The sequence below is a fragment of the Cervus canadensis genome, chromosome 1 (assembly GCF_019320065.1).
Source record: "Cervus canadensis isolate Bull #8, Minnesota chromosome 1, ASM1932006v1, whole genome shotgun sequence".
Lineage (NCBI taxonomy): Eukaryota > Metazoa > Chordata > Mammalia > Artiodactyla > Cervidae > Cervus > Cervus canadensis.
In genome coordinates this window covers 21,563,983-21,588,236 of record NC_057386.1, presented here as the reverse complement: position 1 = coordinate 21,588,236, position 24,254 = coordinate 21,563,983, and the positions used below count along the sequence as shown (strand labels likewise).

At 39.9% G+C, this 24,254-nt stretch overlaps 1 protein-coding gene across 1 annotated transcript; it reads right to left on the bottom strand.

The window, feature by feature from the left end:
* Positions 1-247: 247 nt before the first annotated feature.
* On the bottom strand, positions 248-22,222 carry SMARCE1 (SWI/SNF related, matrix associated, actin dependent regulator of chromatin, subfamily e, member 1). Its single transcript, XM_043469773.1, has 11 exons — positions 21,656-22,222; positions 19,383-19,434; positions 19,162-19,205; positions 16,112-16,216; positions 11,143-11,223; positions 9,835-9,966; positions 9,399-9,570; positions 4,214-4,386; positions 3,579-3,680; positions 2,748-2,958; positions 248-521 (listed from the first exon to the last, which is right to left on the bottom strand). Exons 2-11 carry the CDS (start codon positions 19,387-19,389, stop codon positions 313-315), a joined length of 1,236 nt encoding a protein of 411 aa, XP_043325708.1. The 5' UTR covers positions 19,390-19,434; positions 21,656-22,222; the 3' UTR covers positions 248-312.
* Between the last annotated feature and the right edge of the window lie 2,032 nt (positions 22,223-24,254).

Below are 24,254 nucleotides of genomic sequence, written 5' to 3'. Positions count from 1 at the left end.
GCATTTGTACAAGTAGATTCTGCAGCATCAAAGGATAATTCTCTAAAAGAGGTGGGCATTTTCTCAGTTAATCTAAATTCTGAGGCTCTCAGCAGTTGAGGGCTAGAAACAAGATCCAAAGAACCATCTTTGCAACCGCTTACGAAAGATGACTGTGCCATTCAGCTCGTGATGCTAAATGGTCCAAAAGCCTTTGGTGGTGTGATATGGACAAGAACAATATTAATACACAAACCACATAACACCATTAAAACTCAAAAAACATTTTTTCATTTAAAAAAGTTATTTAGAACACATAAAACAAGGCAACATTTATTCTTTTTTCTCGTCTTCTGGTACGGGATCTGTTGGTGGCTCCTCCACGGTTGCGCTGTTGCTTTCTGAGCCAGTGTTGCTATCACTGGTCCCTTCCTCTGCCAGACTGTCCACCCCTTCCTGCCCACTCTCCTTGTCCTCAGGAGTAGACGTGCCTTCTTCACCATTCTGCTGGCTTTCTGTCGTATCCTCAAGGTGTGTCTCCTCTGTAATCACACATTTGTCACTGTTAGTTCCCAGACAAAAATTTACTCTTCTAACTGTACTGACACTCCAGAGCTGCAGCATCCAATGACAAGGCAGCCACTCACTACACATGAATACACACATCAAGCACCTGAGATGGACTAGTGTGACCGAGGAACTTTCAGCATGTTTAAAACAAGTTGGAATTTGGGAAAAAAATCTACTTTTTAACTGTAAATTTTGAATGTAAATACAGATCAAGTATTTCTGCTGAAAATTTAGCTTCCAAATTTCAATGTGCTCTAAGTCTAAAGTGCATAGTGGTATTTGAAGACTTATTAAAATTAATTTCATTTAAATTTCATTAAAAAGAGTCAGCAGCAGAACATTTCTAATTATACAGGGACATATTTCTTTGGACAATGCTGTGTGAAGTGCTTGGATTTAATGAGTAAGAAAGCAGGGAAGGAAATGGTACAAGACTGATAAAGTATTTTGTTCTAGGTCATGGTAGACTGCTTTCTGTTATTGCTCCAATAGTCTGAAATGATTTTCTTCAGCTTTTTTCTTCAGCTAGGAGGATAAAAACTTGAGTAAAGACCTATGGAGGTCGTGGTTTAGTTGCCAAGTTGTGTCTGACTCTGTGACCCCATGTATTGCAGTCTGCCAGTCTCTTCTGTCCATAGGACTTCTCAGGCAAGAATACTGGAATGGGTTGCCATTTCCTTCTCCAGGGGATCTTCCTGACCCAGCGATCGAACCCAGGTCTCCTGCTTGGCAGGAGGATTCTTTACCACTGAGCCACCTGGGAAGCCCAAAGACCTACAGGCGTACTCTATTCACAGATGACAAAACAGTGGCAGAGGACTGAGTGGTGTTCCAGCTGCCAAATGAGTGGAGGAACCATACTTTCATTCTTATGCTCTTGCTTTAACCACAAAACGTGTTCATGCTCCAAATTTGTTAAGATAAAAAACACGTGCACACAAAACATAAAAAGGTTCAGATAATTAAACTTAAAATCTGACTATCTGAAATGTTAATCTGCTGAATTACATTCTGTAGAAATATCTGGTAAAGACAGTACATTCCACTTAATATTTTCCAGATTTCACATCAGCAGTTGTCAGCAGAGCGCCAAGTGTGACTGTGGCCCCTCTCGCTCTTGTGATGATAGCCCAGGGAGCTTTCGGTTGTTTCCCGTATCTCCAGCTCAGTTCTGTTTACTACACAGGGTGCTGGGCAGGGTCACAACAGCGCGCAGGGCAACCCCAAGATTCCAACCAACAACTGATGTGATCTGTACTTTACATAAGCTTTACACGTTACTGTTTGCCTTGAGGCATGCTTTTAGTCAGGAAAATCAGTAGAACTGGAAGTATGAATTTTTCTAGGATGGAATCAATAAACACTTTCTTTAAAGACGAGATAGGAAACCTTCAGCTTTTGTGAGTCAGGCTGTCTCAGTTGCAACTACTCAACTACACGGCTGGAGCCCCAAGGCAGCCACGGATAATGTGTAAACAAATAAAACTTTAATAAAATAAAATAGAACTTAATAAAACTTTTCCAATAAAACTTTATTTATAAAACTAGGTGGCAGGCAGGATTTGGCCTGCAGGTTTTATTTGCCCAACTCTGTTCTAGGTCACCAAAGACGACTGATCTTAAGTGCAAAGACCACACGCTGTTTAAACAATTTTAGCAATAAAGGTTAAAATACTGAGTGCCAATACCATGTCAAATCCAGTAATGATGATTTTATGTACATCTGCTTCTTATTCTTGGGAACTCAATTTCAAGAGGTGGGTGCTAGAATACTTACAAAGGAGGAAACTGGAATTAACTTACCTAGACTGAAGGACACAGTGCTAGCATGGGGTGAAACAGTCCCCAGATCTGTGGGCCTCCAGGCCAGTACCCTTAACCATTAAACCACTACATTCAATACTTTCTATCCCCAAGTCAGGGAATGACATGACTCAATCTGGGCAAATACCCAAGACCTCAAACAGCCAGACTAAAGGCAACACATCACTCCTATTTTGTACCAATATTAACACTTTAAGGGAATCTATTATAAGAGGTTAAGATTTGGGAAGAAAAAATGAGTATGTCAGATGGAGAATAATTCAAGAGGCAAAATTAACAGAGTGACCTCCAGAAAGCACTGAGAAAGGAAAATCAGAATTAAAGACAGCTGTAAAAACCCTCAACATTTACTCTGCAATCAACAGGCAGGTTACCTGTCTCCATCGGAATGCTTCCGTCTTCCTTCTTTTCCTCGGTCTTACTCGCTGCTGGCTCCTCCTCAGGAACAACGCTGCTCTGGCTGCGCTCCGCTTGCTCTGCGGCCTCTTTTTCCCTTTCCTCCTGCCTTTTTCGAGCCTGTTCCTCAGCCTGTGCAATTTCAGCAGCAATTTTTTCCATATCCACTTCTACTTTCAAACCACACAACTAGTAGTCAGAAAACAAAACACTCTCTTAGTAATGTTCTTTTCTTACAATCTCTGAACCAGAGAAATTATTTCACAAGTGGGTTTTCTTGGCTAAGAACTATATTCATATATATGGCAGGAAAAAACCAAGCTCTTGTGGTTACAGGAAAGTTGCCCTAGCAGCCATGTAGTATCAAGTGTTACAGAATAGTTGGTGAAGCAACGCTCAAAGCACTGGCTTATATTCAAAGCTTCTATTTTATATTTCAGGCTGCCAACACTACATTTACTTGTTTTCATGTGAAGTGCTAACTGTGAGCTACAGCTAATAAAGACATTTGATGAATAAGTTGCAATGAAAATAATTCACAAGTGTATGAGAGTTTAAAATATCAGAGGGTTCTAGAGCCTCAGGCCTAGTTCACTGAACGTGTATACTATACAATGTTTCAAACCTATTGCAAGGTTGCCAGAAAATGGAAATTATTTTATAAAGTAAAGATCTTACCAGCTATAGCAAAGTTAACCCTGTTTCAAAGTGAATGACACTATATAAACACACTATTTTGGAAAAAAGAATGAGAAAAAAAAAGTAACAGACACAGTGATACAAGTATAGTTAACATATTAAATCGATACCCTTTTAAGCTCATTGTTAAATGAGTCTGTGCTTTCCAGGAATTTCCTCTTCTTTTCTTGGTGTCGCTCCTCTATTTGAAGAAGTTCAGCTTCTAATTTTCGCTGTAAAAGATAAGATTAGGTTTTGTTATCTACTACTAAATTATCTTCTCTAAAGCTAATGTCAAACACAGAAAATATGTCTCTTTTATTTTAATGGTCCACTTTTTCACAGTGTGCTAAGTGTTTTGCATTTTTAATTTAAATTACTTATTATATAATGTGCTAAGATTTAAAAAATGTAAAAATGCAGCACAGAGAGAATGACTCATTAACAAGAGTAAGTTAGACAATACTGTCAGCTCTCAGCAATGTTTTGGAAGAAAAACATTTAGTATGCTAGTAAAGGCTGATAGGATGTCTCAAAATTCTTAACAAATACAGTTTCCGTCAAAAGGTTCCCTGTTACAGTTTTAATGACAAACTTATTAAATCTCTGGGAAGGGTCTACTCCCTCCAGCCTCTTCCCTGAATTAGGAACAGGTTAGATTGGACATAAATATTTAACAGGCACACTCATGCCTGGTATACAATCAGGTTACCAGGCACCTACGGCACAGGCCCATCTTACTATAACAAATGTTTTCTGTCTTTACCTGATGAACCATTAAGGACTGGACCTGTCGTTTAAGAACCTGCATTCTAGCTGTTGTGACAACTGACCGGACGTCTGGCACCACACTCTCACTAAGGATTTCACTGATGAGGCGGTGGTTTCTCTGGAAACGGGCGGTGGCTGTATGCTTCATTGAAAAGCCATCATCATAATCTGGAATAAACAACATGATCCGGTAATCAGGTCGCCAATTACCATAATCAGGAGAGTGTGACAATGTTAACACTTAGTTACCAAGGAGCCATGGTCCTCACTGGACTAATAAGTGGGTTTAAAGGGCATCAAGGGAGCACCAGGGCAGTCACTTGATAAAAACCACACAGAGGATACAATGTGTTCACCGGCCAAGATGTTGGTTTTTCTCACAAAATCTTTTAAGTGAGGATGTGCATCTGATATTTGGCTGAAACACAAATGAGATATAACCAAGTGTCTTTGGCCTGGAAATCAATGTGAAGGCTGCACGTGACAGCAGTACAGATTCTGCCAAATATTTCACTCTTTGGATAGTAATTCAAAGCTTTTACAACTGATGATACACAGGAACTTTTTGGTGTCTTTGTCACTGTAGCACTTCCAAGTAAGGAAAATGCCCACTGCAGAAAAAACATTACCTCTAGTAATAGCAGTTTCCCAGGCGGGCATATATATTTTACCAGATTAAAATAACACTAAGGCCTTAAAAAAGGTTTAGTTCTAAATTTCACTTTTAATTTTTATCAATTTATACACTTATACATTTGTTATCAGTGTATGAAGGTATCACACGTTATTTCTATTCACTCAAGTTCATATACATATAGTATGGGTCTAGTTTACAAGCTTATTTTTAGTAGCTATTACCTTTGCACAAGGGCTTCCCTTGTGGCTCAGCTGGTAAAGAATCTACCTGCAATGCGGGAGACCTGGGTTCAATCCCTGGGTTGGAAAGATCCCCTGGAGAAGGGAACAGCTACCCACTCCAGTATTCTGGCCTGGAGAATTCCATGGACTATACAGTCCATGGGATCGCAGAGTCGAACACGACTGAGCGACTTTCACTTCACTTTCACCTCTGCACTTACATTATTACACTTTGCCTAAGTGGGTCTTAGGAAGCATCACTATGAACAAAGCTAGGGGAGGTGGTAGAATTCCAGTTGAGCTATTTCAAATCCTAAAAGATGATGCTGTGAAAAGCGCTGCACTCAATATGCCAGCAAATTTGGAAAACTCAGCAGTGGCCACAGGACTGGAAAAGGTCAGCTTTCATTCCAGTGCCAAAGAAAGGCAGTGCCAAAGAATGCTCAAACTACCGCACAATTGCAAGCATCTCACATGCTAGTAAAGTAATGTCCCAAATTTTCCAAGCCAGGTTTCAACAATACGTGAACCGTGAACTCCTAGATGTTCAAGCTGGTTTTAGAAAAGGCAAAGAAACTAGAGATCAAATTACCGACATCTGTTGGATCATCAAAAAAGCAAGAGAGTTCCAGAAAAACATCTATTTCTGCTTTATTAACTATGCCAAAGCCTTTGACTGTGTGGATCACAACAAACTGTGGAAAATTCTTAAAGAGATGGGAATACCAGACCACCTGACCTGCCTCTTGAGAAACCTGTATGCAGGTCAGGAAGCAACAGTTAGAACTGGACATGAAACAACAGACTGGTTCCAAATAGGAAAAGGAGTATGTCAAGGCTGTATATTGTCACCCTGCTTATTTAACTTATATGCAGGGTACATCATGAGAAATTCTGGGCTGGATGAAGCACAAGCTGGAATCAAGACTGCCAGGAGAAATACCAATAACCTCAGATATGCAGATGATACCACCCTTATGGCAGAAAACAAAAAAGAACTGAACAGCCTCTTGATGAAAGTGAAAGAGGAGAGTGAAAAAGTTGGCTTAAAACTCAACATTCAGAAAACTAAGATCATGGCATCTGGTCCCATCATTTTATGGCAAACAGTGGAAACAGTGGCGGACTTTATTTTTTTGGGCTCCAAAATCACTGCAGTTGGTGACTGTAGCCATGAAATTAAAAGACACTTACTCCTTGGAAGAAAAGTTATGACCAATCTAGACAGCATATTAAAGAGCAGAGACATTACTTTGCCAACAAAGGTCTGTCTAGTCAAGGCTATGGTTTTTCCAGTAGTCATGTATGGATGTGAGAGCTGGACTATAAAGAAAGCTGAGCACTGAAGAATTGATGCTTTAGAACTGTGGTGTTGGAGAAGACTCTTAAGAGTCCCTTGGACTGCAAGGAGATCCAACCAGTCCATCCTAAAGGAAATCAGTCCTGAATATTCATTGGAAGGGCTGATGTTGAAGCTGAAACTCCAATACTTTGGCCACCGGATGCCAAGAGCTGACTCGTTTGAAAAGACCCTGATGCTGGGAAAGATTGAAGGCAGGAGGAGAAGGGGATGACAGAGGATGAGATGGTTGGATGGGATCACCTACTCAATGGACATGAGTTTGAGTAAACTCTAGGAGTTAGTGATGGACAGGGAGGCCTGGCATGCTGCAGTCCATGGGGTCGCAAAGAGTCAGACACGACTGAGTGACTGAACTGAACCTTTGCACTTATCATTACCAGTTTTTGACATATCTGCTAACAATATGTGCTATTATTTGTTAATATTTTTATTTAAATCAACTAACTTTTTAAAAAAGCGCTTCCTCCTAAGCAATACACATTAAAACAAAAGTTCCTCTATCAGAGGCGGGGGACCACAGTGTAGGAAACTCTACTGCAAAGGCCCTAACTCTGCTGCTGTGTCATTTTAGCACGTCCCTTAATATATGATACTTAAGTAGTTACTGAAACTCTTATTATCAGAAATACCACCACTATGAACTGTTGTGCCAATTATTTTTGTTTCAAGTAATTTCTTTAGGATATGTACTTCTGAAATTAAAATTACTGGAACAAAAGATACCATTAAAAAAATTCTGTGACTTTTTTACTTCTTAAGGGAGAGTTTTTCATATTCACACTTAGGATTATATACATTTGTGCTAGGTTACCCATCTAGGTTTCCTTTTTATTATTGTTCTTCTTTCATATGTCCCCAGTGTTGATCACTGGTAAAGTCTTAGCAATACGGGTTTGTCTTTCCTTTTTAAGAAAATTTATTATTTTTTGCCCATGCTGAACAGAACGTGGCATCTTAGTTCCCCAAAAAGGGCTCGAACTCACACCCCTTGCATTGGGAGGGCATAGACTTAACCAAGGAAGTCTGCACCTATCTTTCCTTACATTTTAGTCGGCTGATTGATTTTTGGGGAAGGGGAGGGTAGGTTTATATTTTCTAATTCAGCAGGTATTTACTTTATCTCATGAATATTCTCTTTCTAAAAAAAAAGCCTGCACTATCTCGTGAGGGTAACTGCCTATGTCCTGTAGGCTTGTAGGTCTTCTCTGCTAGAGTGAGCAGCTGCTGTACTTGTGGACCTTCAGCCTTCCTCTTGGTTTTATGTACATTTCCACCCCCCAAGTCTTCCTCTTTCTACTCTGTTCTGAGGGGTAAAGTCCAAGGTCTAAAGTCATCCTTATCCTGGCATCTTAATTATTCCTGTCCTTTCTTACTGCCAGCTCTAGTTCTAATATCATATTTTAAACTTAAAAAATATAACGGGCAGGAGCCTGAGGAACAGAGAAAGGTTCTCTTTTTCAGACTATTCCTTAGTGAGTCTCCTTCAGCGCCTCTCCAGGCTCATGCTGTTCCTTACCTTCACCTAGTGAAAACTTCATCTGACTCCTACTTATGGCTTCTATATTGCAAGTCTTTGTTCTCACTTATTACTGACCTCCCATCCTTCCAATTATTTGTAAACTGGATCTTCTTCTATTTTTTAGTTCTGTGCTTTTTTCTTGCATTAATCATTCAATCTGAGCAATTAAGAGTTTGTATGTGCTCGTGTGTCTGTAGCACTGCTGACTCTGCTTAATATGCTTTATTGTCTCTATTCCCTATTCTAGTCTCTATGTTTATTAGATTTGTATTTATTAGGATATTTGTCAATATTCCAGTCCTTTCTTTTAAAAACTCATTTTTGTTTTTCTCTCCAAGTATTTCAGTTTATTCATGTCTTTAAGTGGTATTAGTGCTTCTTTTCTTAAAGGTCTCTTCTTAAAGGCCTTACAGGCTTCTTCTTTGTTATTACTACTTTAAAATGGGATCTTAAATTATTTTCCTGATGTTTTTGTTGCTTGCAGCTAGAGCTTCCAACCTCTTCCACATCACAGCAGCACATGAGGAAAATGATCTGTATAGCACACGTGCTCTGTGGATGCGTACACTCATCGCTGGAGGTGGCTGGCTCTGACGCTCCTTGCGGCCTCAGACCCCACCTGGCTGCAGAGAAGCAGAGAGCACAGGCACACCTGCACACCCTTCACAGAACGCTGATCAGGAAGCTCTGCTACACACGCGCGTGTGTGTGTGTGACATTTGCAGGTATGCACCCTCGCAGGGCTTCCTAAGTGGCTCAGTGGAAAAGAACCTGCCTGCCAAGCAGAGACGTGGGTTTGATCCCTGGGTCAGGAAGATCCCCTGGAGGAAATGGCAACCCACTCCAGTATTCTTGCCTGGGAAATCCCACGGACAGAGTCTGGTGGGCTACAGTCCATGGGGTTGCAAAAGATCCAATGTGGCTTGGCGACTAAGCAATAAAGCACCCTTCTAAGTCTGGCGACTAGGCAATAAAACACCCTTATAAGTATCATTATGAGTTGTACTTACAAATTCTAGTTGGATTTCTGAATTAACTAAAGTTCAAAATGTCTCTCCCCACTCATTAACGTTCTCGCTTAAGAGCCTTTAACTCAGCTGATTTAAGGAACCAATAACAATAACTTGAAGGCATTTAACTTTTAAAAGCAGTGAGGTAAAATTCTGATTATGACTAAAAAAACCTTTCATGCATTCTGAGTACAAAGATTTTGATAAACAATAGGGAGTTTTTGCTATTTTCTGTGCTAAAAAGGGTGTTTCTTTTTCTTTGGGAAATTTACACACAAATCTTAATCAAAATAATTACTTAAAATATTGAAATGGCACTTAAATTATGCTTTGTTTTCCATTTAGGATAGGAAACAAAACTTCAACTTAAGAGATTTCTCATACTTTAATTCTCAGAGAAAGCATAAACAAAACCCCACTATTTTTTTACCGTCTGGGTCTTCAGCAGGCTGAATGCTCATGTAAGGTTCTCCTTTCTCCATGCGAGACTGTCTCTGTCGACTTTCTTCCTCTAAAGCAGCTTCTGCACGACTTTTTGCATTTATGTAAGCAAGGTACGCGGGGGAATTATGGTAGGCCTTCATAGATTCATTGTATTCTATCTGAAATTCAAATGTTTCTCTGTTTTAGAATTAATATTTTGCAGGTTATAATGAATACTTACATTATCTCATTTGAACATCAAAAGACAGGATAACTATCTCCTTCTTACAGACAAGGAATCTGAAGTCTAGAGAAATTGAGTGACTTGACCCAGGCAGATGAAGCCTCAGCTGTCTGATTAGATTGTATGTTTCTTTTATAAGTAATAAGCAAGTGTTCATGAACTTTATCTTGTACCTGTCCCACAGTAGTTTCCATCCTACCTTTTCTGCTTCGTATTCGTTTAAATATTCTTGTTTTTCTTCATCGGTGAGATCTCGCCACATGCCACCAATAATCTTGCCAATCTCCCACAACTTTAGGTCAGGGTTGGAAGCCTTTACTTGGTCCCAGACCTTGAAAAGGAAACAGTTCAGATTTTAGTATTGATGCCTAAAAACACAGACTTTTACAAATACTTTTTAATATAGAAACCTTTACTTCAATCATCAACAAAGGCACAAGGAATAGTATCAAAACCCATTGTTCCCATCAGCCTGCTGCAACAATTATCAAGGGTCCTCTGCTGGGTTACTTTAAGGCAGATTTCAGAAACCTCCAAACACTGCAGACACTTTGATGAGATAACTCTACACAGTCTATGTCTTTCTAAAAATTCATGAGTTTAGAAAGAATGCGGTTACTGTGCATAATACAACATACCGTCAAATTACACATATAGTAATTATGACCAAAAATTTCAAAATTTCTAAGTAGTGGTGAAAATAGGTAAATGCTCATCTTTAATAAAGATATCAGCTATACTTATTATTTGGAGAGTAATGGAGGTTCATCACCCCTTCCCCCCAACAAAAAAAAGAAAAATTCAAGAAAAGTATGAAGAAAATAAAAAGTACCATAAGTTGATTGTTTAGAGATAACCATTGTCTTCTAGGCTTTTCTTAAAAAAATTCAAACTGACATGTATTTCCTATTATTTTTATAAAAATAAGATACCAGTACTTGTAGTCTTGCATTCCTTTTTTTCACCTAACATGTTTCTCATGTCATTAAATATTCTCCAAAAGACTATACAATGCTGGCTACACAACTTTATCTTAAGTATTTTAACTGCTTATTATATGCACATTTATATTATTTTTGGGGCCAGGCTGGGTCTTCATCGCTGTGCAGGCTTTTCCCAGCTGCACCGAGAGGGGACCCTCTCCGGTTGCAGTGTGCGGGCCTCTCCTGTTGCGGAGCACAGACTCCAGGCATCTGTGCTGGGCAGCGGCTGCTCGGCAGCATGCGGGATCTTTCCGGACCAGGGCGCGAACCCTTGTCCCCTGCACTGGTAGGCAGATGCTCAACCACTGGCATAAAAGGGAAGCCCTTAACTGTCTATTTAATCATTTTCTTGTTGGATTTTAGTTCTGGAATGTTGAAATCAGAACTAATGTCTTTAACAACTGCGATCCTGTATCCTCTCCTCTGACCATGCACAAAATGGCTGGCTAAGTCCATTGAACCTTGATGTAAAGCAAAGAACAAAGACTGCAGTCCTCATTCCTTGCTGGCTCCCGGGCACCTACCTTTCTGCTGTACCTCATGTAGGGCATCAGCGGCTTATCTGGTGGCTTTGGGGGTTTTGGAATCGTGATACCAGAGGACGCCTAGAAGAGAGTTAAATACGTTCATTACTCAATTGCTAGAAGTTCACCAGCAAACTGAAAAGAGAGTCCCTTTAAAAATTCTAATGCGCCTTTCTTCTACTCGTCCATGGATACAAGATTCTTATATTTTCTCCACTGAAAATAGCTATCACTGCAAATTCAGAAATGTTCACATCAAAAGAAAATAAAGAAAATGACTTTAACCACAGAGCTTTTTAATATGTTACTTAGCAGTTTATTGCCACTGCTTTGACAACCTGGCTGTAAGAACAAATAAAATATTACACAATTATCAATACAGCAAAAATATATGGTTATACATCAGATGTCCCACATTTAGGACATTACCTGGCATCCTTTTATTTTGCTTAATTTACCATTACATATACAGTCAACACTTGATTATCTCACCAGAAGCTGAACCCGATCAGCACTCACCACATCTCACACTGCCTACTGGGGACTATTTACTATTTGTACCATTTCAGGAACACATTTCCACATGAACAACTACCACCGCCACAAAACCTACTCCCTAGATTCAACAGTGAAAAACTAACAAACAAAAAACCTTATTACTCCTTTGCTATGACTAGAGATTTTATTTTTCTTAAGGTTCTATACCCATATCTAGGTTTTTTTTTTTTTTTAAATAAAGGAGATTAGGAAGTGTGCATTGAAGTCACGCCTTTTTTGTACTCCTAGTCACAGTGGAGGAGTGAACAAGTTTACCAGGAACAGAGAAATGACAGAAACGGGGCCTGATTAAGTTACTTTGAGAACGTATGTTAAGAAACTCCACTTAAGTTTTTAAAAATGCTGATTTTTGTGGGGGAAGACAGAGAAAAAAGAAATGGGAAACAGAAGGTGAGGAGACTGAAAAATAGTTTTTAAAAAAGGTAAAGACGAAAGTGGGTGAGAGAAAGGCAAAAGGGAAAGAAATAGAGGAGATGAGCTCTTTCTAAAGGCTAAATCCAGGCAGGAGAGCAGGCAGCCCCATGCCCCCCCGCCTCCCCCCCCCCCCACAGCACAGGAGAGCTGCTTCTGCCCCAACTCACATCTCTGCACACACTGCTGCATCTGACCAAGGGCCCAGCATCAAATCATGGCTGAATTACATTTGTTTCCCCCACATTTCTGGAAGACTCCTGATATTGATTTTCCTGCCAGGCTGGGAAGGAAGAAGGCTTCCTTCTAATTATCAAAAGATAGGAATCAACAAATCTTTACAGGAAAACTAAGGTGGCATTTGCTCCCTCGCCCATATGTTGTTCTTCTGGTAAAACCAGAGGGAACCCCCCCTGCCAATTCTCAGCTGAGACCCCAAGTCTAACCTTATTTTTCACCCAAGGGCTCAGGGAAGAGTGTGTCTGTACCCCTTCTACCACTTTCAAACAATGCTTCTTCTTCCTATGAGAAGGGCTCCCTCCAGCTCTATATACTTGTCAGTAACTCTGCTTCTTCATACATGAACTTACAAGAAAGCATTTCACCTCTGCAGCAGCATTCCTCTCTTTCCACATCGCCCATGTATTCTTACCACACAGGATGCTGACGCTTGGGTAGACAAACCCTGCTTTCAGCCAGCAGTGGGCAGCAGGGTGAAGTGAGACTGTCAACAGTAGCCGTACGAACAGCCAACAGGAGACCTGTCTCAGGGCGGTAGGAGTTCTCTGGGGGTGGGTGGGTGTGGATTTCTACAAAGCTAACCTTCTGTCATGAATTCAGAGCAAGAAACACACAAAAGTCTGATTCTTCATACATAAAGTTACTAGAAAGCACCTCCAACTCACAGCCAACACAAACCTTCAGAATTTCACGTAGTGGGTTACAAATGAATTAGAACACTTCAAAAACAAATTACAGTAATATTTGCTCCTTGAAATTTTTCAAAGAGCTGCATTTTATAACAATGAATTTGCCTCTTTTTTTTCTCCCAAAGGAAGGTACCTGGATCATCTGCATGTTGAGGTCATATTTTCATCACATTGACCAGTCAATTTACAAATACGAACAGAACCAAACCAAAACAATAACAACAAATTTAAATTCTAGCTGGTTTTCAGGACATTAAAGGTTAATATCGCTCAATAGTCTTAATTTATTAACCATCTCAAACAGACATCTTTCTAAAATGTCTCAAACATTACTCTTCTAAAAAAAAAAAAAAAAAGGCAGTTTGCACCGTACGTAATTATAACCACTGCTTTACTATAATCCCCTGGTTTGAGGTATGAAAAACTCTGGTTTCTTTATTAAATGACCTGATAGTTATGATTTTAGAAGGCATGTCCCTTTTTTAGCTGTTTCCTTCCTTGCTGCTGACAGGAAACCTACCTCCAGCAGCAACTGTCCCTCTCTCCAAATGGCAATGAGTTGGGGGAAAACAACTAATTATGCTAGTTAAAACTGCTTACAACAGAGGAAGGTCCCCTTTGAATAATAAAGTCTATGGTTTTGTGAAATTTTGGCTACTCAAGAGATTTGTGTTATTTCTTCCCAATTTTCAGCTGCTTCTCTGGTAAGATCTTATCCAAGGTTTTCTTCTGGGATGAAATTCCCATTAAAGCACAGAAATGAACTGTTCTTAACATTCTGTCTCAATCTGTTTTCACATCTGTACTTAAGAAAATGTTAATCAGCATCTGATGAAGAACTGACCAGAAGTGAATTCCACTTCATAGCTACCATAAGCACTCCAAAAGGTTTCAACATGCTTATGTATATAAAGTGTTTATTGTCTGAAAACTCTTCAAGTTTACTGGAGTCATCGGGAAAACCACATGTTCGTAGATCCTATGGGAAGCTACTCCACAGGGTGTCATCAAATCATTCTTTCAGATCAATGACTTAAGGTGATTTGCAGACAATAATACCAGAGAAGCTCCCCGACAAAGTAACACATAAATGGGGTCATATTAAAATAACACTTTTATAAAGGTCAAAATCAGATCTACTGAGTCCTAACAGAGCTTAAATTAGATATACAGACAAAAAAAAAGGGAGTATAAAACTTTAGGCATAATTTTTGTAAAGAATGATTACCTGAGAGGTCACTAAAAGTTGAAGGATTAACACAGGCTAAAAGCCTCCACATTTCCTAGGCCCTTTAGTTCAAGTCTACATAGCACCTGGATTACACTTCAATATGGTGTTGAGAGGACAATAATACAAAATAAAACAACTGTAAAGAACCAGAACATCAACATTTCCATGCCCAACAGCCTTCCCATACTAATCTACCCTAAAGCTAGTGCTTACTCCAAATACTGGGTTCCGACATCCCCAAGAAGGAATGGGGAGAAACTGGCCAAGGTCCTGAGACAGCGACTGTACTTTCCTGTTCCTGCTAAGTCTCCACTGAATGATACCACTTTATTAAAAAAGGATTCCCAGATACATCCAAGTTGGGAACAAAATGCTTACAGAAAATAAAATACAAATGATTCTAATATTACCGTTACCACCATTACTTTTCCATCAACATAGATAATCAAGAGCTGACTGTATAGAGCTATTAAAATGTAATCATTCTTTTGATTATTACCCATGAATAATTTTCTGTATTAACATAAATGATCCAAAATTGATTCTGCCCCTTAATTAAATTAAAATGTTCTTTATCATTTGACTACTTTGCCACCCATTACACTTGTCAAACAACACATTCAGGCCAGGGGAAAAACAAGTACCGATGCACATAAAAATTGTATGCATTGTAAAATGCATACATACACACACTTTGTCAGAATTCTTTTCAGATACCATGAAATATGCATGGCACATAAAACTTGATATGCTTATGAAGTACAAATTATGCAGAAACAATGAAATATTTAGACAAACAAAACCTATCAAGCTAAGCAATATGCTTACCAAGATAGACATATAGTTTGGTAGTTACAAGCTTTCTGCTCTAGCTTGACTACAGGGTGAGAGGGCTTTTTTGAAGTCACACTAATTGAATTATTTTTGAATACAGCAAACAAAAATCAGGTATTAAAAAGTTTACAGCCATTCTGGGTTGTATAAATTCTTACCAATATCACATTCCAATGTATGTAGGCATTTGGCTTTTGGATTTATTTATCTATTTTTGGTAAATCACTGTTACAGTTATTTGTTTTTTGGGTACCTTAAATTTCCTTAAATGAAGTTAAAGATAATTTTAAAGTAAAAAGTCTGAAGTTAAAAAAAAAAAGTCTGAAGTACATCATCCAATTTTGGTATCTTAGGCTGATTATTTAAGTGAAACATCTAAGTTTCAGAAATCATATCCTTTACCCTCTGAACTATAAATGTACTTCTGGTTGTAGATATGTATAGTCTGGTAACTCAATTTTGTTCAGCTTTCATTCTGCCATTCTTTGAATTGGCACAAATATATTTTTAACTAGGGAGAAACGAATCTCAGTTATGTCAACTGTTAAATCCAAAAGACAAATAACTGTGTGCAGCAGTTCAAACTGGTAGGATAGCCCAAAAAGGCCAGGTCTATAAGCCCAGCCTTTATTAAGAAAATAGTTCTTGAGCCTAATGCCAATTACCTTAAATGAAAGATACTCTTCGCCTCAAAAAGGGCATCTTAACCATAGGGAATCCTAGGTTTGTCTACATAGAGTACTAGCATTAAGTACCCACGGCTTTATCTCTACCAATCACCAAACAGAATGGATTCTCCTTTTCTTCTGTATACATATCCAGATCTCACTATTTTTTTTTGTTGTTTTTCAGTATAAGATTGTACAATGAATATTTAAAATAATCTAAAAGCCAGGTTAAATTTTTTTTTAATGGCTGTGCTGATGATTCAAAAGGACCTAAATCTGAAGGCATTTCTGGTCAATTCCAGTTGTTTGCTGGATGCTGTAATAGTTGATTCTCCTACCGTGACCCGGCTGTTGGTGCCCGGGTTCCCTCCCAGCCTGTAGTTGTTGTAGGCGAGATGACTGTATGGATTGTATCCCACAAACCCTGGTGTGCTGGGCATTTGCTGATGGAAACAAATGAGACAAAAACACGAATGAGAAATGAGCTCAAACGAGGAAAACACAGAAATGAAAAATGATCTGCATATGGCATGCAAAAGCAACCTGAATTTAAACAAGCAATGATGTGTTGTAATTGTTCTTTTTTTTTCATTGAAAAACCAGTCTGCAAGTGGTTTTTTTTTTTTTTTTTTGTCTCTTTCTGTCTCTTTGCAGGGGCCAGTGGTGGTTGTATGAGTGTGAATATGTTTGTCTTTCAGGATAAGCAATACACTGAAGTGTCTCGAACATTCAGGATCACTTTATGGTCAATATATGAAATAACAACTTAGCGATATATGTCTGAGATTGGAAAGCTTGAAATGTGATAAACTAGGAGTCTGAAAACACTTTACATGCAAAACAAAACATGATTTATTTGACAGTCATATGAATGCCACCAATGCACTTATCTACCAAAAACAAAAACAAGAAATGGACTGCTTCCAAAGACAACTTTAAATCATTTTATATAGTGTGAGAAATGAGAAGAGATTCAAATCAGGAAGCCAGAAGTCATCAATAGAAAAAAACATATGTGGGATTCAATGGATGTCACAAACATGATTTCAAAACAAAGACTTGTAAGAAATGCATGGATTTCATTCTGGGGGTACTGGCTGATCTTTTTAACCCAGTCATTCTTTTAAAGGCTTTCTCTTCCATCTCTTCTTTGATCCATCTTCCACAGGTCAATCACGAACAATTTCTGCATTTAGTTTTAGTGTGAACTACTTCTCTATTAGACAGACTTGAACTTTCTTTTCTCGTCTGATTTCCTGATAGCCCTAGCTCTTTCCAACCACAATTGCTTGTTGGAGCAACAGAATTCTCGGCTTTTGTAAATTATGTGTTGATGTGATCACAAATGGGCTCTTATATAGCAGTGCCCTTTGTGGTTAATAAAATGACATCCAATGTTCATGAGAATCAAATATAGTGCATAAAAAGGATGTAGCAAAGAGAGACCAAAAGTAAGGTATTTGACCTAATGAAATTCAATCAAAACAAGTGACAGTAATTTCATTTTAACATGCAATTAATACCAATGCTGAATTGTATAATGTAAAATAAACAACACATCCCAACTAAGCTGTAGCTATCATCAACACAATTTTCTAAAACATGCCACTGCACATATCCTTAGTGTCCAAAAAAAAAGGCATTCAAGCAGATCAATCATTTGATATTCTTTACAAGAGAACAAGTGATCAATTTCTAGTCTATGTAGTTATAGAAGACGCAAATCAAGCATATATAAGTAGGCAAAACACAGATGAAGTATCAAAGGCACGAAAGAAGTGTATATTACTTGGAGTGGTGGTACGTTTGGGTGGTAGTGGTGGGTGGAGGTGGAGGTGGAGGTGGTGGTGGTGATGGTGGTGGAAGAAGAAATGGAAATAAAATAAAGGAGGATAACTCATTTAATATCCATTCTGTTGGATGTACTAACCCCTAGTCTTCTGTATATTATGTGTAATGTAAAATTATAATGGTACAGAAGTATGATTAAAGAAAGGTAAAAATATCCCTTTCTACATTTAGGAAATCATAGGGTTGGTTTCTGAGCTATTTCTATTATCTCAAAAAAATTAATGTCTTCAAGATAATATACGCTGTTAGAGGCAGTATTTGCGTCAAAATGACACCTTCAAAGGTTGCATACGCAATGATAATCACTGTTCAATATTATGAGGCAATAATTAAGAAAATTAAGTAAGGGAACTTAAAAAAAATTGAAACTAAAACACTGCAGTTATACCATTTCCAAAAATGAAGTACATGGTTAGCTCTTTGAGGTCAGGAATCTCAATTGTTCAACTCCACCTGTATAGCCACTAGCAGAGTGCCAAGGAGATGGTAGTAAGAAATGTTCTTTAAGGAAGGAAATAAACCAAACACAGGACTTTAAGATCTACTGGAAGTAACTTTAGAAACTGTATGTTATATAAAGTTGAGATGTGATACAGTATCCCTTTTTAAAAGCATCTTACTAAGGAAAAACAAATTGTTGATAAACAAACATACAGAAGGTTAGTAAATAAAAGTAGTTTATCTAGTGGAGAAAACAAAGTTACACAAGGCCCTAATTAGTAAGCTAGCCTGAAATTTAGGGGTAGGGAGTATGGAAGGAGGGCTAACAGCTTTAGTTAAAGAACTGCTTTTGTAGGATATGGTCAATGTTAACAGTGTTTTGTTTTTGCTTTTAAATAAAAAAAAATAACAAGGAATCCATTTCAGCAAGGCCTGAAGAGTTACTGTTAAATCTGTTTTGTGGATTGGGCAATTATTTTACATGCTGACCAAGCTGGGCCAGAGCTTGCTGGGTGAAAAAAACTGGTTCACTATTATTTATACACTTTGAAACATATCAAGTCTCAATCCAATAAACTATTATTTATGGCATAAAACTCAATAGCAGGATCTGACCCACAGATAATGAAATCCTTACTTGAGCAGCTTGAAAATAAAGATTTACAATAAGGTAGTATAGAACTGGAAGCTTTATTGTTTGATTTAATGTGAAAATTATATACAGATAGGAAGAGAAAAATGTAACCAATTGAAGGTTAGGTTTAAAAACAATAAATGCCAGAATGAGCATTTATTTCATATTAGCTTTCAAGGTTCTTAACAGAGATGACAAGAAAAGTGTTAAACTTGCCACTTATTTCTAATTAAAAAAAGAACTGAGCATAGGAGGTTGACATTTCAGTAGTATGTTTCTTTAAATGTTGGGGTTGGTTCAAGGTAAGATGCAGAGTTATTTTATTTAGTAGGAAGTGCTGTTTTTTAGCTGAATTTTTCATCCTGTTGCTGTGATGATTGAGTGACTGTCACTGGAAGACATCTGGGTTTTTGTATCAAGGCCAGACTTGGCTATTACATTAACAAGAAAATTAAAACTTACTGTTGCAGGAGCTGGGGTGGGAGGTGGGGCATAAGATGGTCTTTCTGTTTGAAAGAAAATAAATAACTTCTTGTAAACAACTGAGATATAATACTATGCAACAAAACTACCAATGGTCCTGTTTTGAAGAAAAAAAAAATGAGAGTATTTTGGAATTCCCATTTGCTAGGGCATTAGTCTCTTATTAATATAGATTGATAAATATAAAAAATGAAACTTACTTGACATTTTGGAAGATTAAGTTCTCAGTTCCTTAAGAATGAATCTGAGACACTAAAATAAAAAAAAGGAAAAAAAAAAGAAAAATAAAGATAATCAAAACTCAGCAAGCATAAGAGAATGTTTTTCTAAAGAATAGGGTAGTTTGATATTTCTTTGTAAAATTACATTATCTTCTAGTAATCAAGCCTTTTAAATATTTTACTAGTTCTTTAGGTCACTTAGTTGATCAGAATTAAATGACTAAAACAAATGACAGGGGATATTAAAAAGTAAAATTAGACATGTACTTGCAAGTTTTTTGTTTTGTTTTTTTTGATACTGAGCCACCTCTTGTATGGAAAACGTTTTGCTGATGCCATGTAAACATTTAATCAAACTGGTTAATACAGTGATGAAAGAATATGATGTATTATTGGGGCCTACCTCAACAAGGCCTACCAGACACTGACAGCTCCCTGATCAGCCACAGCTCTGCCTTCCTTTTAGGATAACGATTCCTTTCTAGTAAAACAGCATTTTACTCCTGAAGGCAGTGGAAAAGGTAACTGGTGTGACAATAAACGTCACATTCTCTTACAGTGGTAAATGGAGCTTCCTCGGTGGCTCAGCGGTAAAAGAACCCGCCTGCCAATGCAGAAGACCCGAGTTCAATCCCTGGGTCGGGAAGATCCCCGGAGAAGGAAATGGGAACCCACTCCAGTATTCTCACTTGGGGAATCCCATGGAGAGAGGAGCCTGGTAGCCTACAGTACATGGGGTCGCCAGAGTCAGACACAACTGAGTGACTAAAAAACAACATAATGGTAAATAGCTTCATAACCGCTGGGAATAAATTTTGAGAGTCTACTGGAAAAAACTCTTACTGATCTTTCTTAGCTCAACTCAAAATATATCTCCTCAATGGAGATTTCTGGACATATCTGTACAAAATTAAATGTTCCCTCATTTGTACTCCAATTTACACAGATCAGTGGTATCATATTACATCTGCTAATATGGGGGCTGAATGGAGACAGGGACCATTTAATTCATTATTGCTGTCCCAGTACCTAGCTCAATTCTTACCAACTTTGGTCCTAGTAATACTAGCTCAGGGCATGACCACACACACAGGAACTTGTTCCTTACCTCACTATACATTACACACAATGTGTACAAAGAGACGAACATTGATTTTTAGCAAAAAGGCAAATAACTTCTATGACTGCTAGAGTATTTTCTTCCAACATTATGAGAAACAAACATGACTTTTTTTTTTTTTTTTTGCTCCTGTTTTGTATTTTAAGGGCATTTCTGGAGCATTATGAGTAAGAGGCCTGGTGCAGAAAGAAAGAAATCATTTATTTTCTCAATGGCCCAACCTGGGTCTCCTGTCTCTCCTTAAGGTACAGGCAGGAAACCAGAGTCTGGGGCAGATTTCCTTCCTGCTCAAGCTTGGGTGGGCTGTCAACATCCAGTAGGCCTTGCTGTGGGGGGCCCAGATAATAACTGTCATAAGCTCCCTGGTGTGTCACATTTTATTGTTAATACTTTGAAATTACTGATCTCTTTTGCTATACCATAAATTTCAAGAGTGATCTCGTACATCTGTCCACCACTGTATGCATCCCCGGTGCCTGGCATAAAATCCTGGAGAAGTTATTTGTTGAATACCTTATACGGGACAGGTTTACTACTTTAACATCATCTGGTTTAACAGTCACACTACCAACGAGATATGTACTGCTACTGCCATTTTACGGAGGGAAAAAAGGAGTCTCGTTCAGTATAAGTAACTTGACTCAAGACACACAGTCAGGAAGTGTCCGAGTTGGGTTTCAAACCCAGGCCAAACTGTTGCCGAGCTTTCGCTCTTCACTCCAAGCCACACCGTGAGTCCTCAGATCGCTGCCTGGACAAGGGGAAACCACCTTCCGGGGGGTAAGGACCAAGGGCTTAGCTTGCCCCAAGGGCTTCCCCTGAGATCGATTCGTTTAGGTTTGATGTGAAGGTGCACTTTACCAGCGACTCTACTGAAGAGGAGCTTGCAGAAGCGCTTTGACCACTTCCGCGGGTTTAGTGGAAGGGGCACTTCTGGCCGCCCAAAAGGAGCCCCAAATGGGACTCTATCCCCACCCTCGCTCCGCTAGGCCTCAGAGAGGCCGCAACCGGCCCCCGGCCCTGGTCCCGCGGCCAAGTCTGAACCCCAGCAACCCCCAGCAACCCCAGCCAAGCCGGGACCCCACGCCTCTCCACCCTCCCGACCCAGTCGGGCCCAGTCGGAAACACTCACCCGCGGGCAGAAAAAGCGCCCGCAGCTCCGGCCTCGCTTCCCTTTGTCCCGCGCACGCCCCGCCCCTCGCGTCCCGAGCTTCCGCGCTCGCACTTTCAACACTCTTCTTAATTCCTTTCCAGGCCCCAACCGACTATCTTCAGAAAAATAAACGTTCTAGTGGGGACGCGGTGGTGTTTAGTACAGTCAAAGATTTTTTTCAGGCTCCATACGTTCCTCAGAACCCCCCGAATGTCAGTACTTTGCCAGCCGGGCGCCGATTCGTCACTCTGGAGAGGGAGGAGGTGGCCCGACCGCGGGTAGGCCCGGACCGCGCGGCCCCCGAGGAGCCGGAGCGGGGACGGGTGACGCGGCGGGAGGTGCAAGGCTGAGCCGAGGGGAGGTGGGAGCGCGGCCTCAGCTTCCCCGCTCGGGGCCGGAAGGCAGCGGGAGGCGCGCCCAGTCGCGAGTCCCGGAACCACTGTGGCCGCGCGGCCCGCACACCACCCCGGCCGGGCTCAGGCCGCGCACGGCCCCCGTCCCTGCCCCCGAGAGTTTGTTTTTCTCCTTCCGGTCTTTTTCTTTCCTCTTTCTCTGGAAGCTGGAGTGTATATAATTCAGCAAGCCGAGGATAGAGGGGTGGAGAGCCGGCTTTACCGAGCTTCCGTCCTCCTGCGCGCCTCCCAGGGCTTCCTGCCTTAACCGCTGGCAAGAGCTTTGGCGAAAGCAACACAGATCTGTCCAGTTGTTCCCAAGCGCAAGTGTGGTGTAATTGTCACAGGTTTCTGAGCCAAGGCCCGGAGATGTAAATCTCCTTGTGCCAGGTTGTGTGTGCCTGCAGCGCCAGGCAGGGGGTCTGTGTCCCAAAGCGCCTTGGCTCATTCGGTTTCCTCTGCCAGGAACGACAGTCCTTCACTTTTGGGCTTAAACTCATCCGTCCTTAGGAGTCCAGCTCAAATTCTGTCACTGATGCCTTCTGGGAACTCCCAGCCTCACGCGCCCCCCACCCCCCTGAATTTCTTCTTCTGAACGCCCAAGATTCTTTGATAACTATTATGGCCTTTACCTAATACATTGTATCAGATTGTGTTTGTCATTGTGAATACTCTATGAGAGCCTTGAAAGCAAAAGTTCAGCCGTCTGCATTGGTCATCTTCCTATAGTCAGTGCCCAATAAGGCCTTGGACCATTGTTAGAAGCTCAGTAAATGTATTTCGAGGCAGGCTACGGTCTAGTCCAGGACTCTTTTCACTAAATCATGACTACGTAGATGTACTAGATAGCAGCCTCTCCTTGGATATATAAACACTTGACAGATGTGGGCCACTGCAGAGGGGGAAGGATCTGAAATTACTTGAAAATGGTGTTGACATTTAGAATGATTGGATTCTTCAGCTACCCTTAGCCACCGTCCTGGGTGTGCCAGCAGGGACTAGGGCATCTCCAGAAGTATGCAAAACCAGGGACAAGTGACCCTCTTCCACCTCCAATATTTTCATGTTCATGATTAGAGATTAGTGAAACTAAAGAGCATATTAAAGGGAAAAGAGGTCATCAAAAGATAATGGGCAGCCTGACTGGGGCTTGAGATAATGTACCAGAAACTGCTTTTTTAAAATATAAAAGCATCAGATACATGGATTAATGTAAAATACACGAAGGCTTCAGCAGGGAATCCCAGTACCTTCTTCCACTGGCTTTTATGGTGGAGGATTGGGCAAGCGCCATGCTGGGGCAGGTGCTTGGTTATGTCATCTCTAGGCAGTCTTCTGCAGAAAAACTGCTGGGTGTTAGCAACAAAGCATACTGTAGTGGGAAAGGGAGGACTCAAAAATAGTAGGAAAGGAAAGGAGTGACACTGATACACTTTCTTATCTCCTGATCTTTACTCAAATGTCACCTCAGTATGTTTTTCCTGATCTATATAAAGCTGTAACTCATTCCCCAACCTCCTCTCTATTCATGTTTTTTTTCTATAGTATGTATTACCACCTAACATACTCTATTTATTATATTTTTATGTTGTTATCTTTTTCTTCCCATCAAGAATGAAAGCTCCTGGGCCGGGGGATTCAACATCTGAAACAATGCCCATTCTCGTGCCCCTATCTGTGGAGTGAATAAATGATCAGCTATCTCATCATCTTCCCTTTAGTTGTTTCTCTGCTCTGAAGATTTGCAAAATTAAGGAAGGAAGAATATAGGCAAAATATAATAGAGAAAGTCCTAGAGATGAAGATTGAAGAGTGAAAAACCACTATAATATTGAGGAAAAAAAAAAAAGATTTAAGAGTGAAATATCCAACAGGATGGACTCTACTTACACGGAGTTGCTGTTGATTTTTTCCCCAGGCAGACAGTAGGACATATGATCTTGCATGGGCAGGGATATTTATGGGGACTGCAGGACAGGTTATTTTGAATGGTGATTATTCCTGGAAGATGTGGGATGAACAGTTAATATGACTGTTCATACTACATGTAAAGATATTGGGAACCCTCACAGGCACCTAATGGTAAACCCCAGAGACAGGACCAAGCAGTTTAGTTTTCTTTCTGGCAGCAAGATCCAGGAACTTTGCCTGCATTGCTCTTTGACACTACTTGTACTTCCTTGAGG

What these genes read in the sequence shown, in the direction of transcription:
- SMARCE1 (XM_043469773.1), bottom strand. An exon ending in GCACCAACAGCCGGGTCACG is followed by an intron (nt 11,224 to 16,111) that starts GTAGGAGAATCA and finishes ACTCTCTTCTAG; the next exon opens with GCGTCCTCTGGTATCACGAT. An exon ending in ACATGAGGTACAGCAGAAAG is followed by an intron (nt 9,967 to 11,142) that starts GTAGGTGCCCGG and finishes TTCCTTTTCAAG; the next exon opens with GTCTGGGACCAAGTAAAGGC.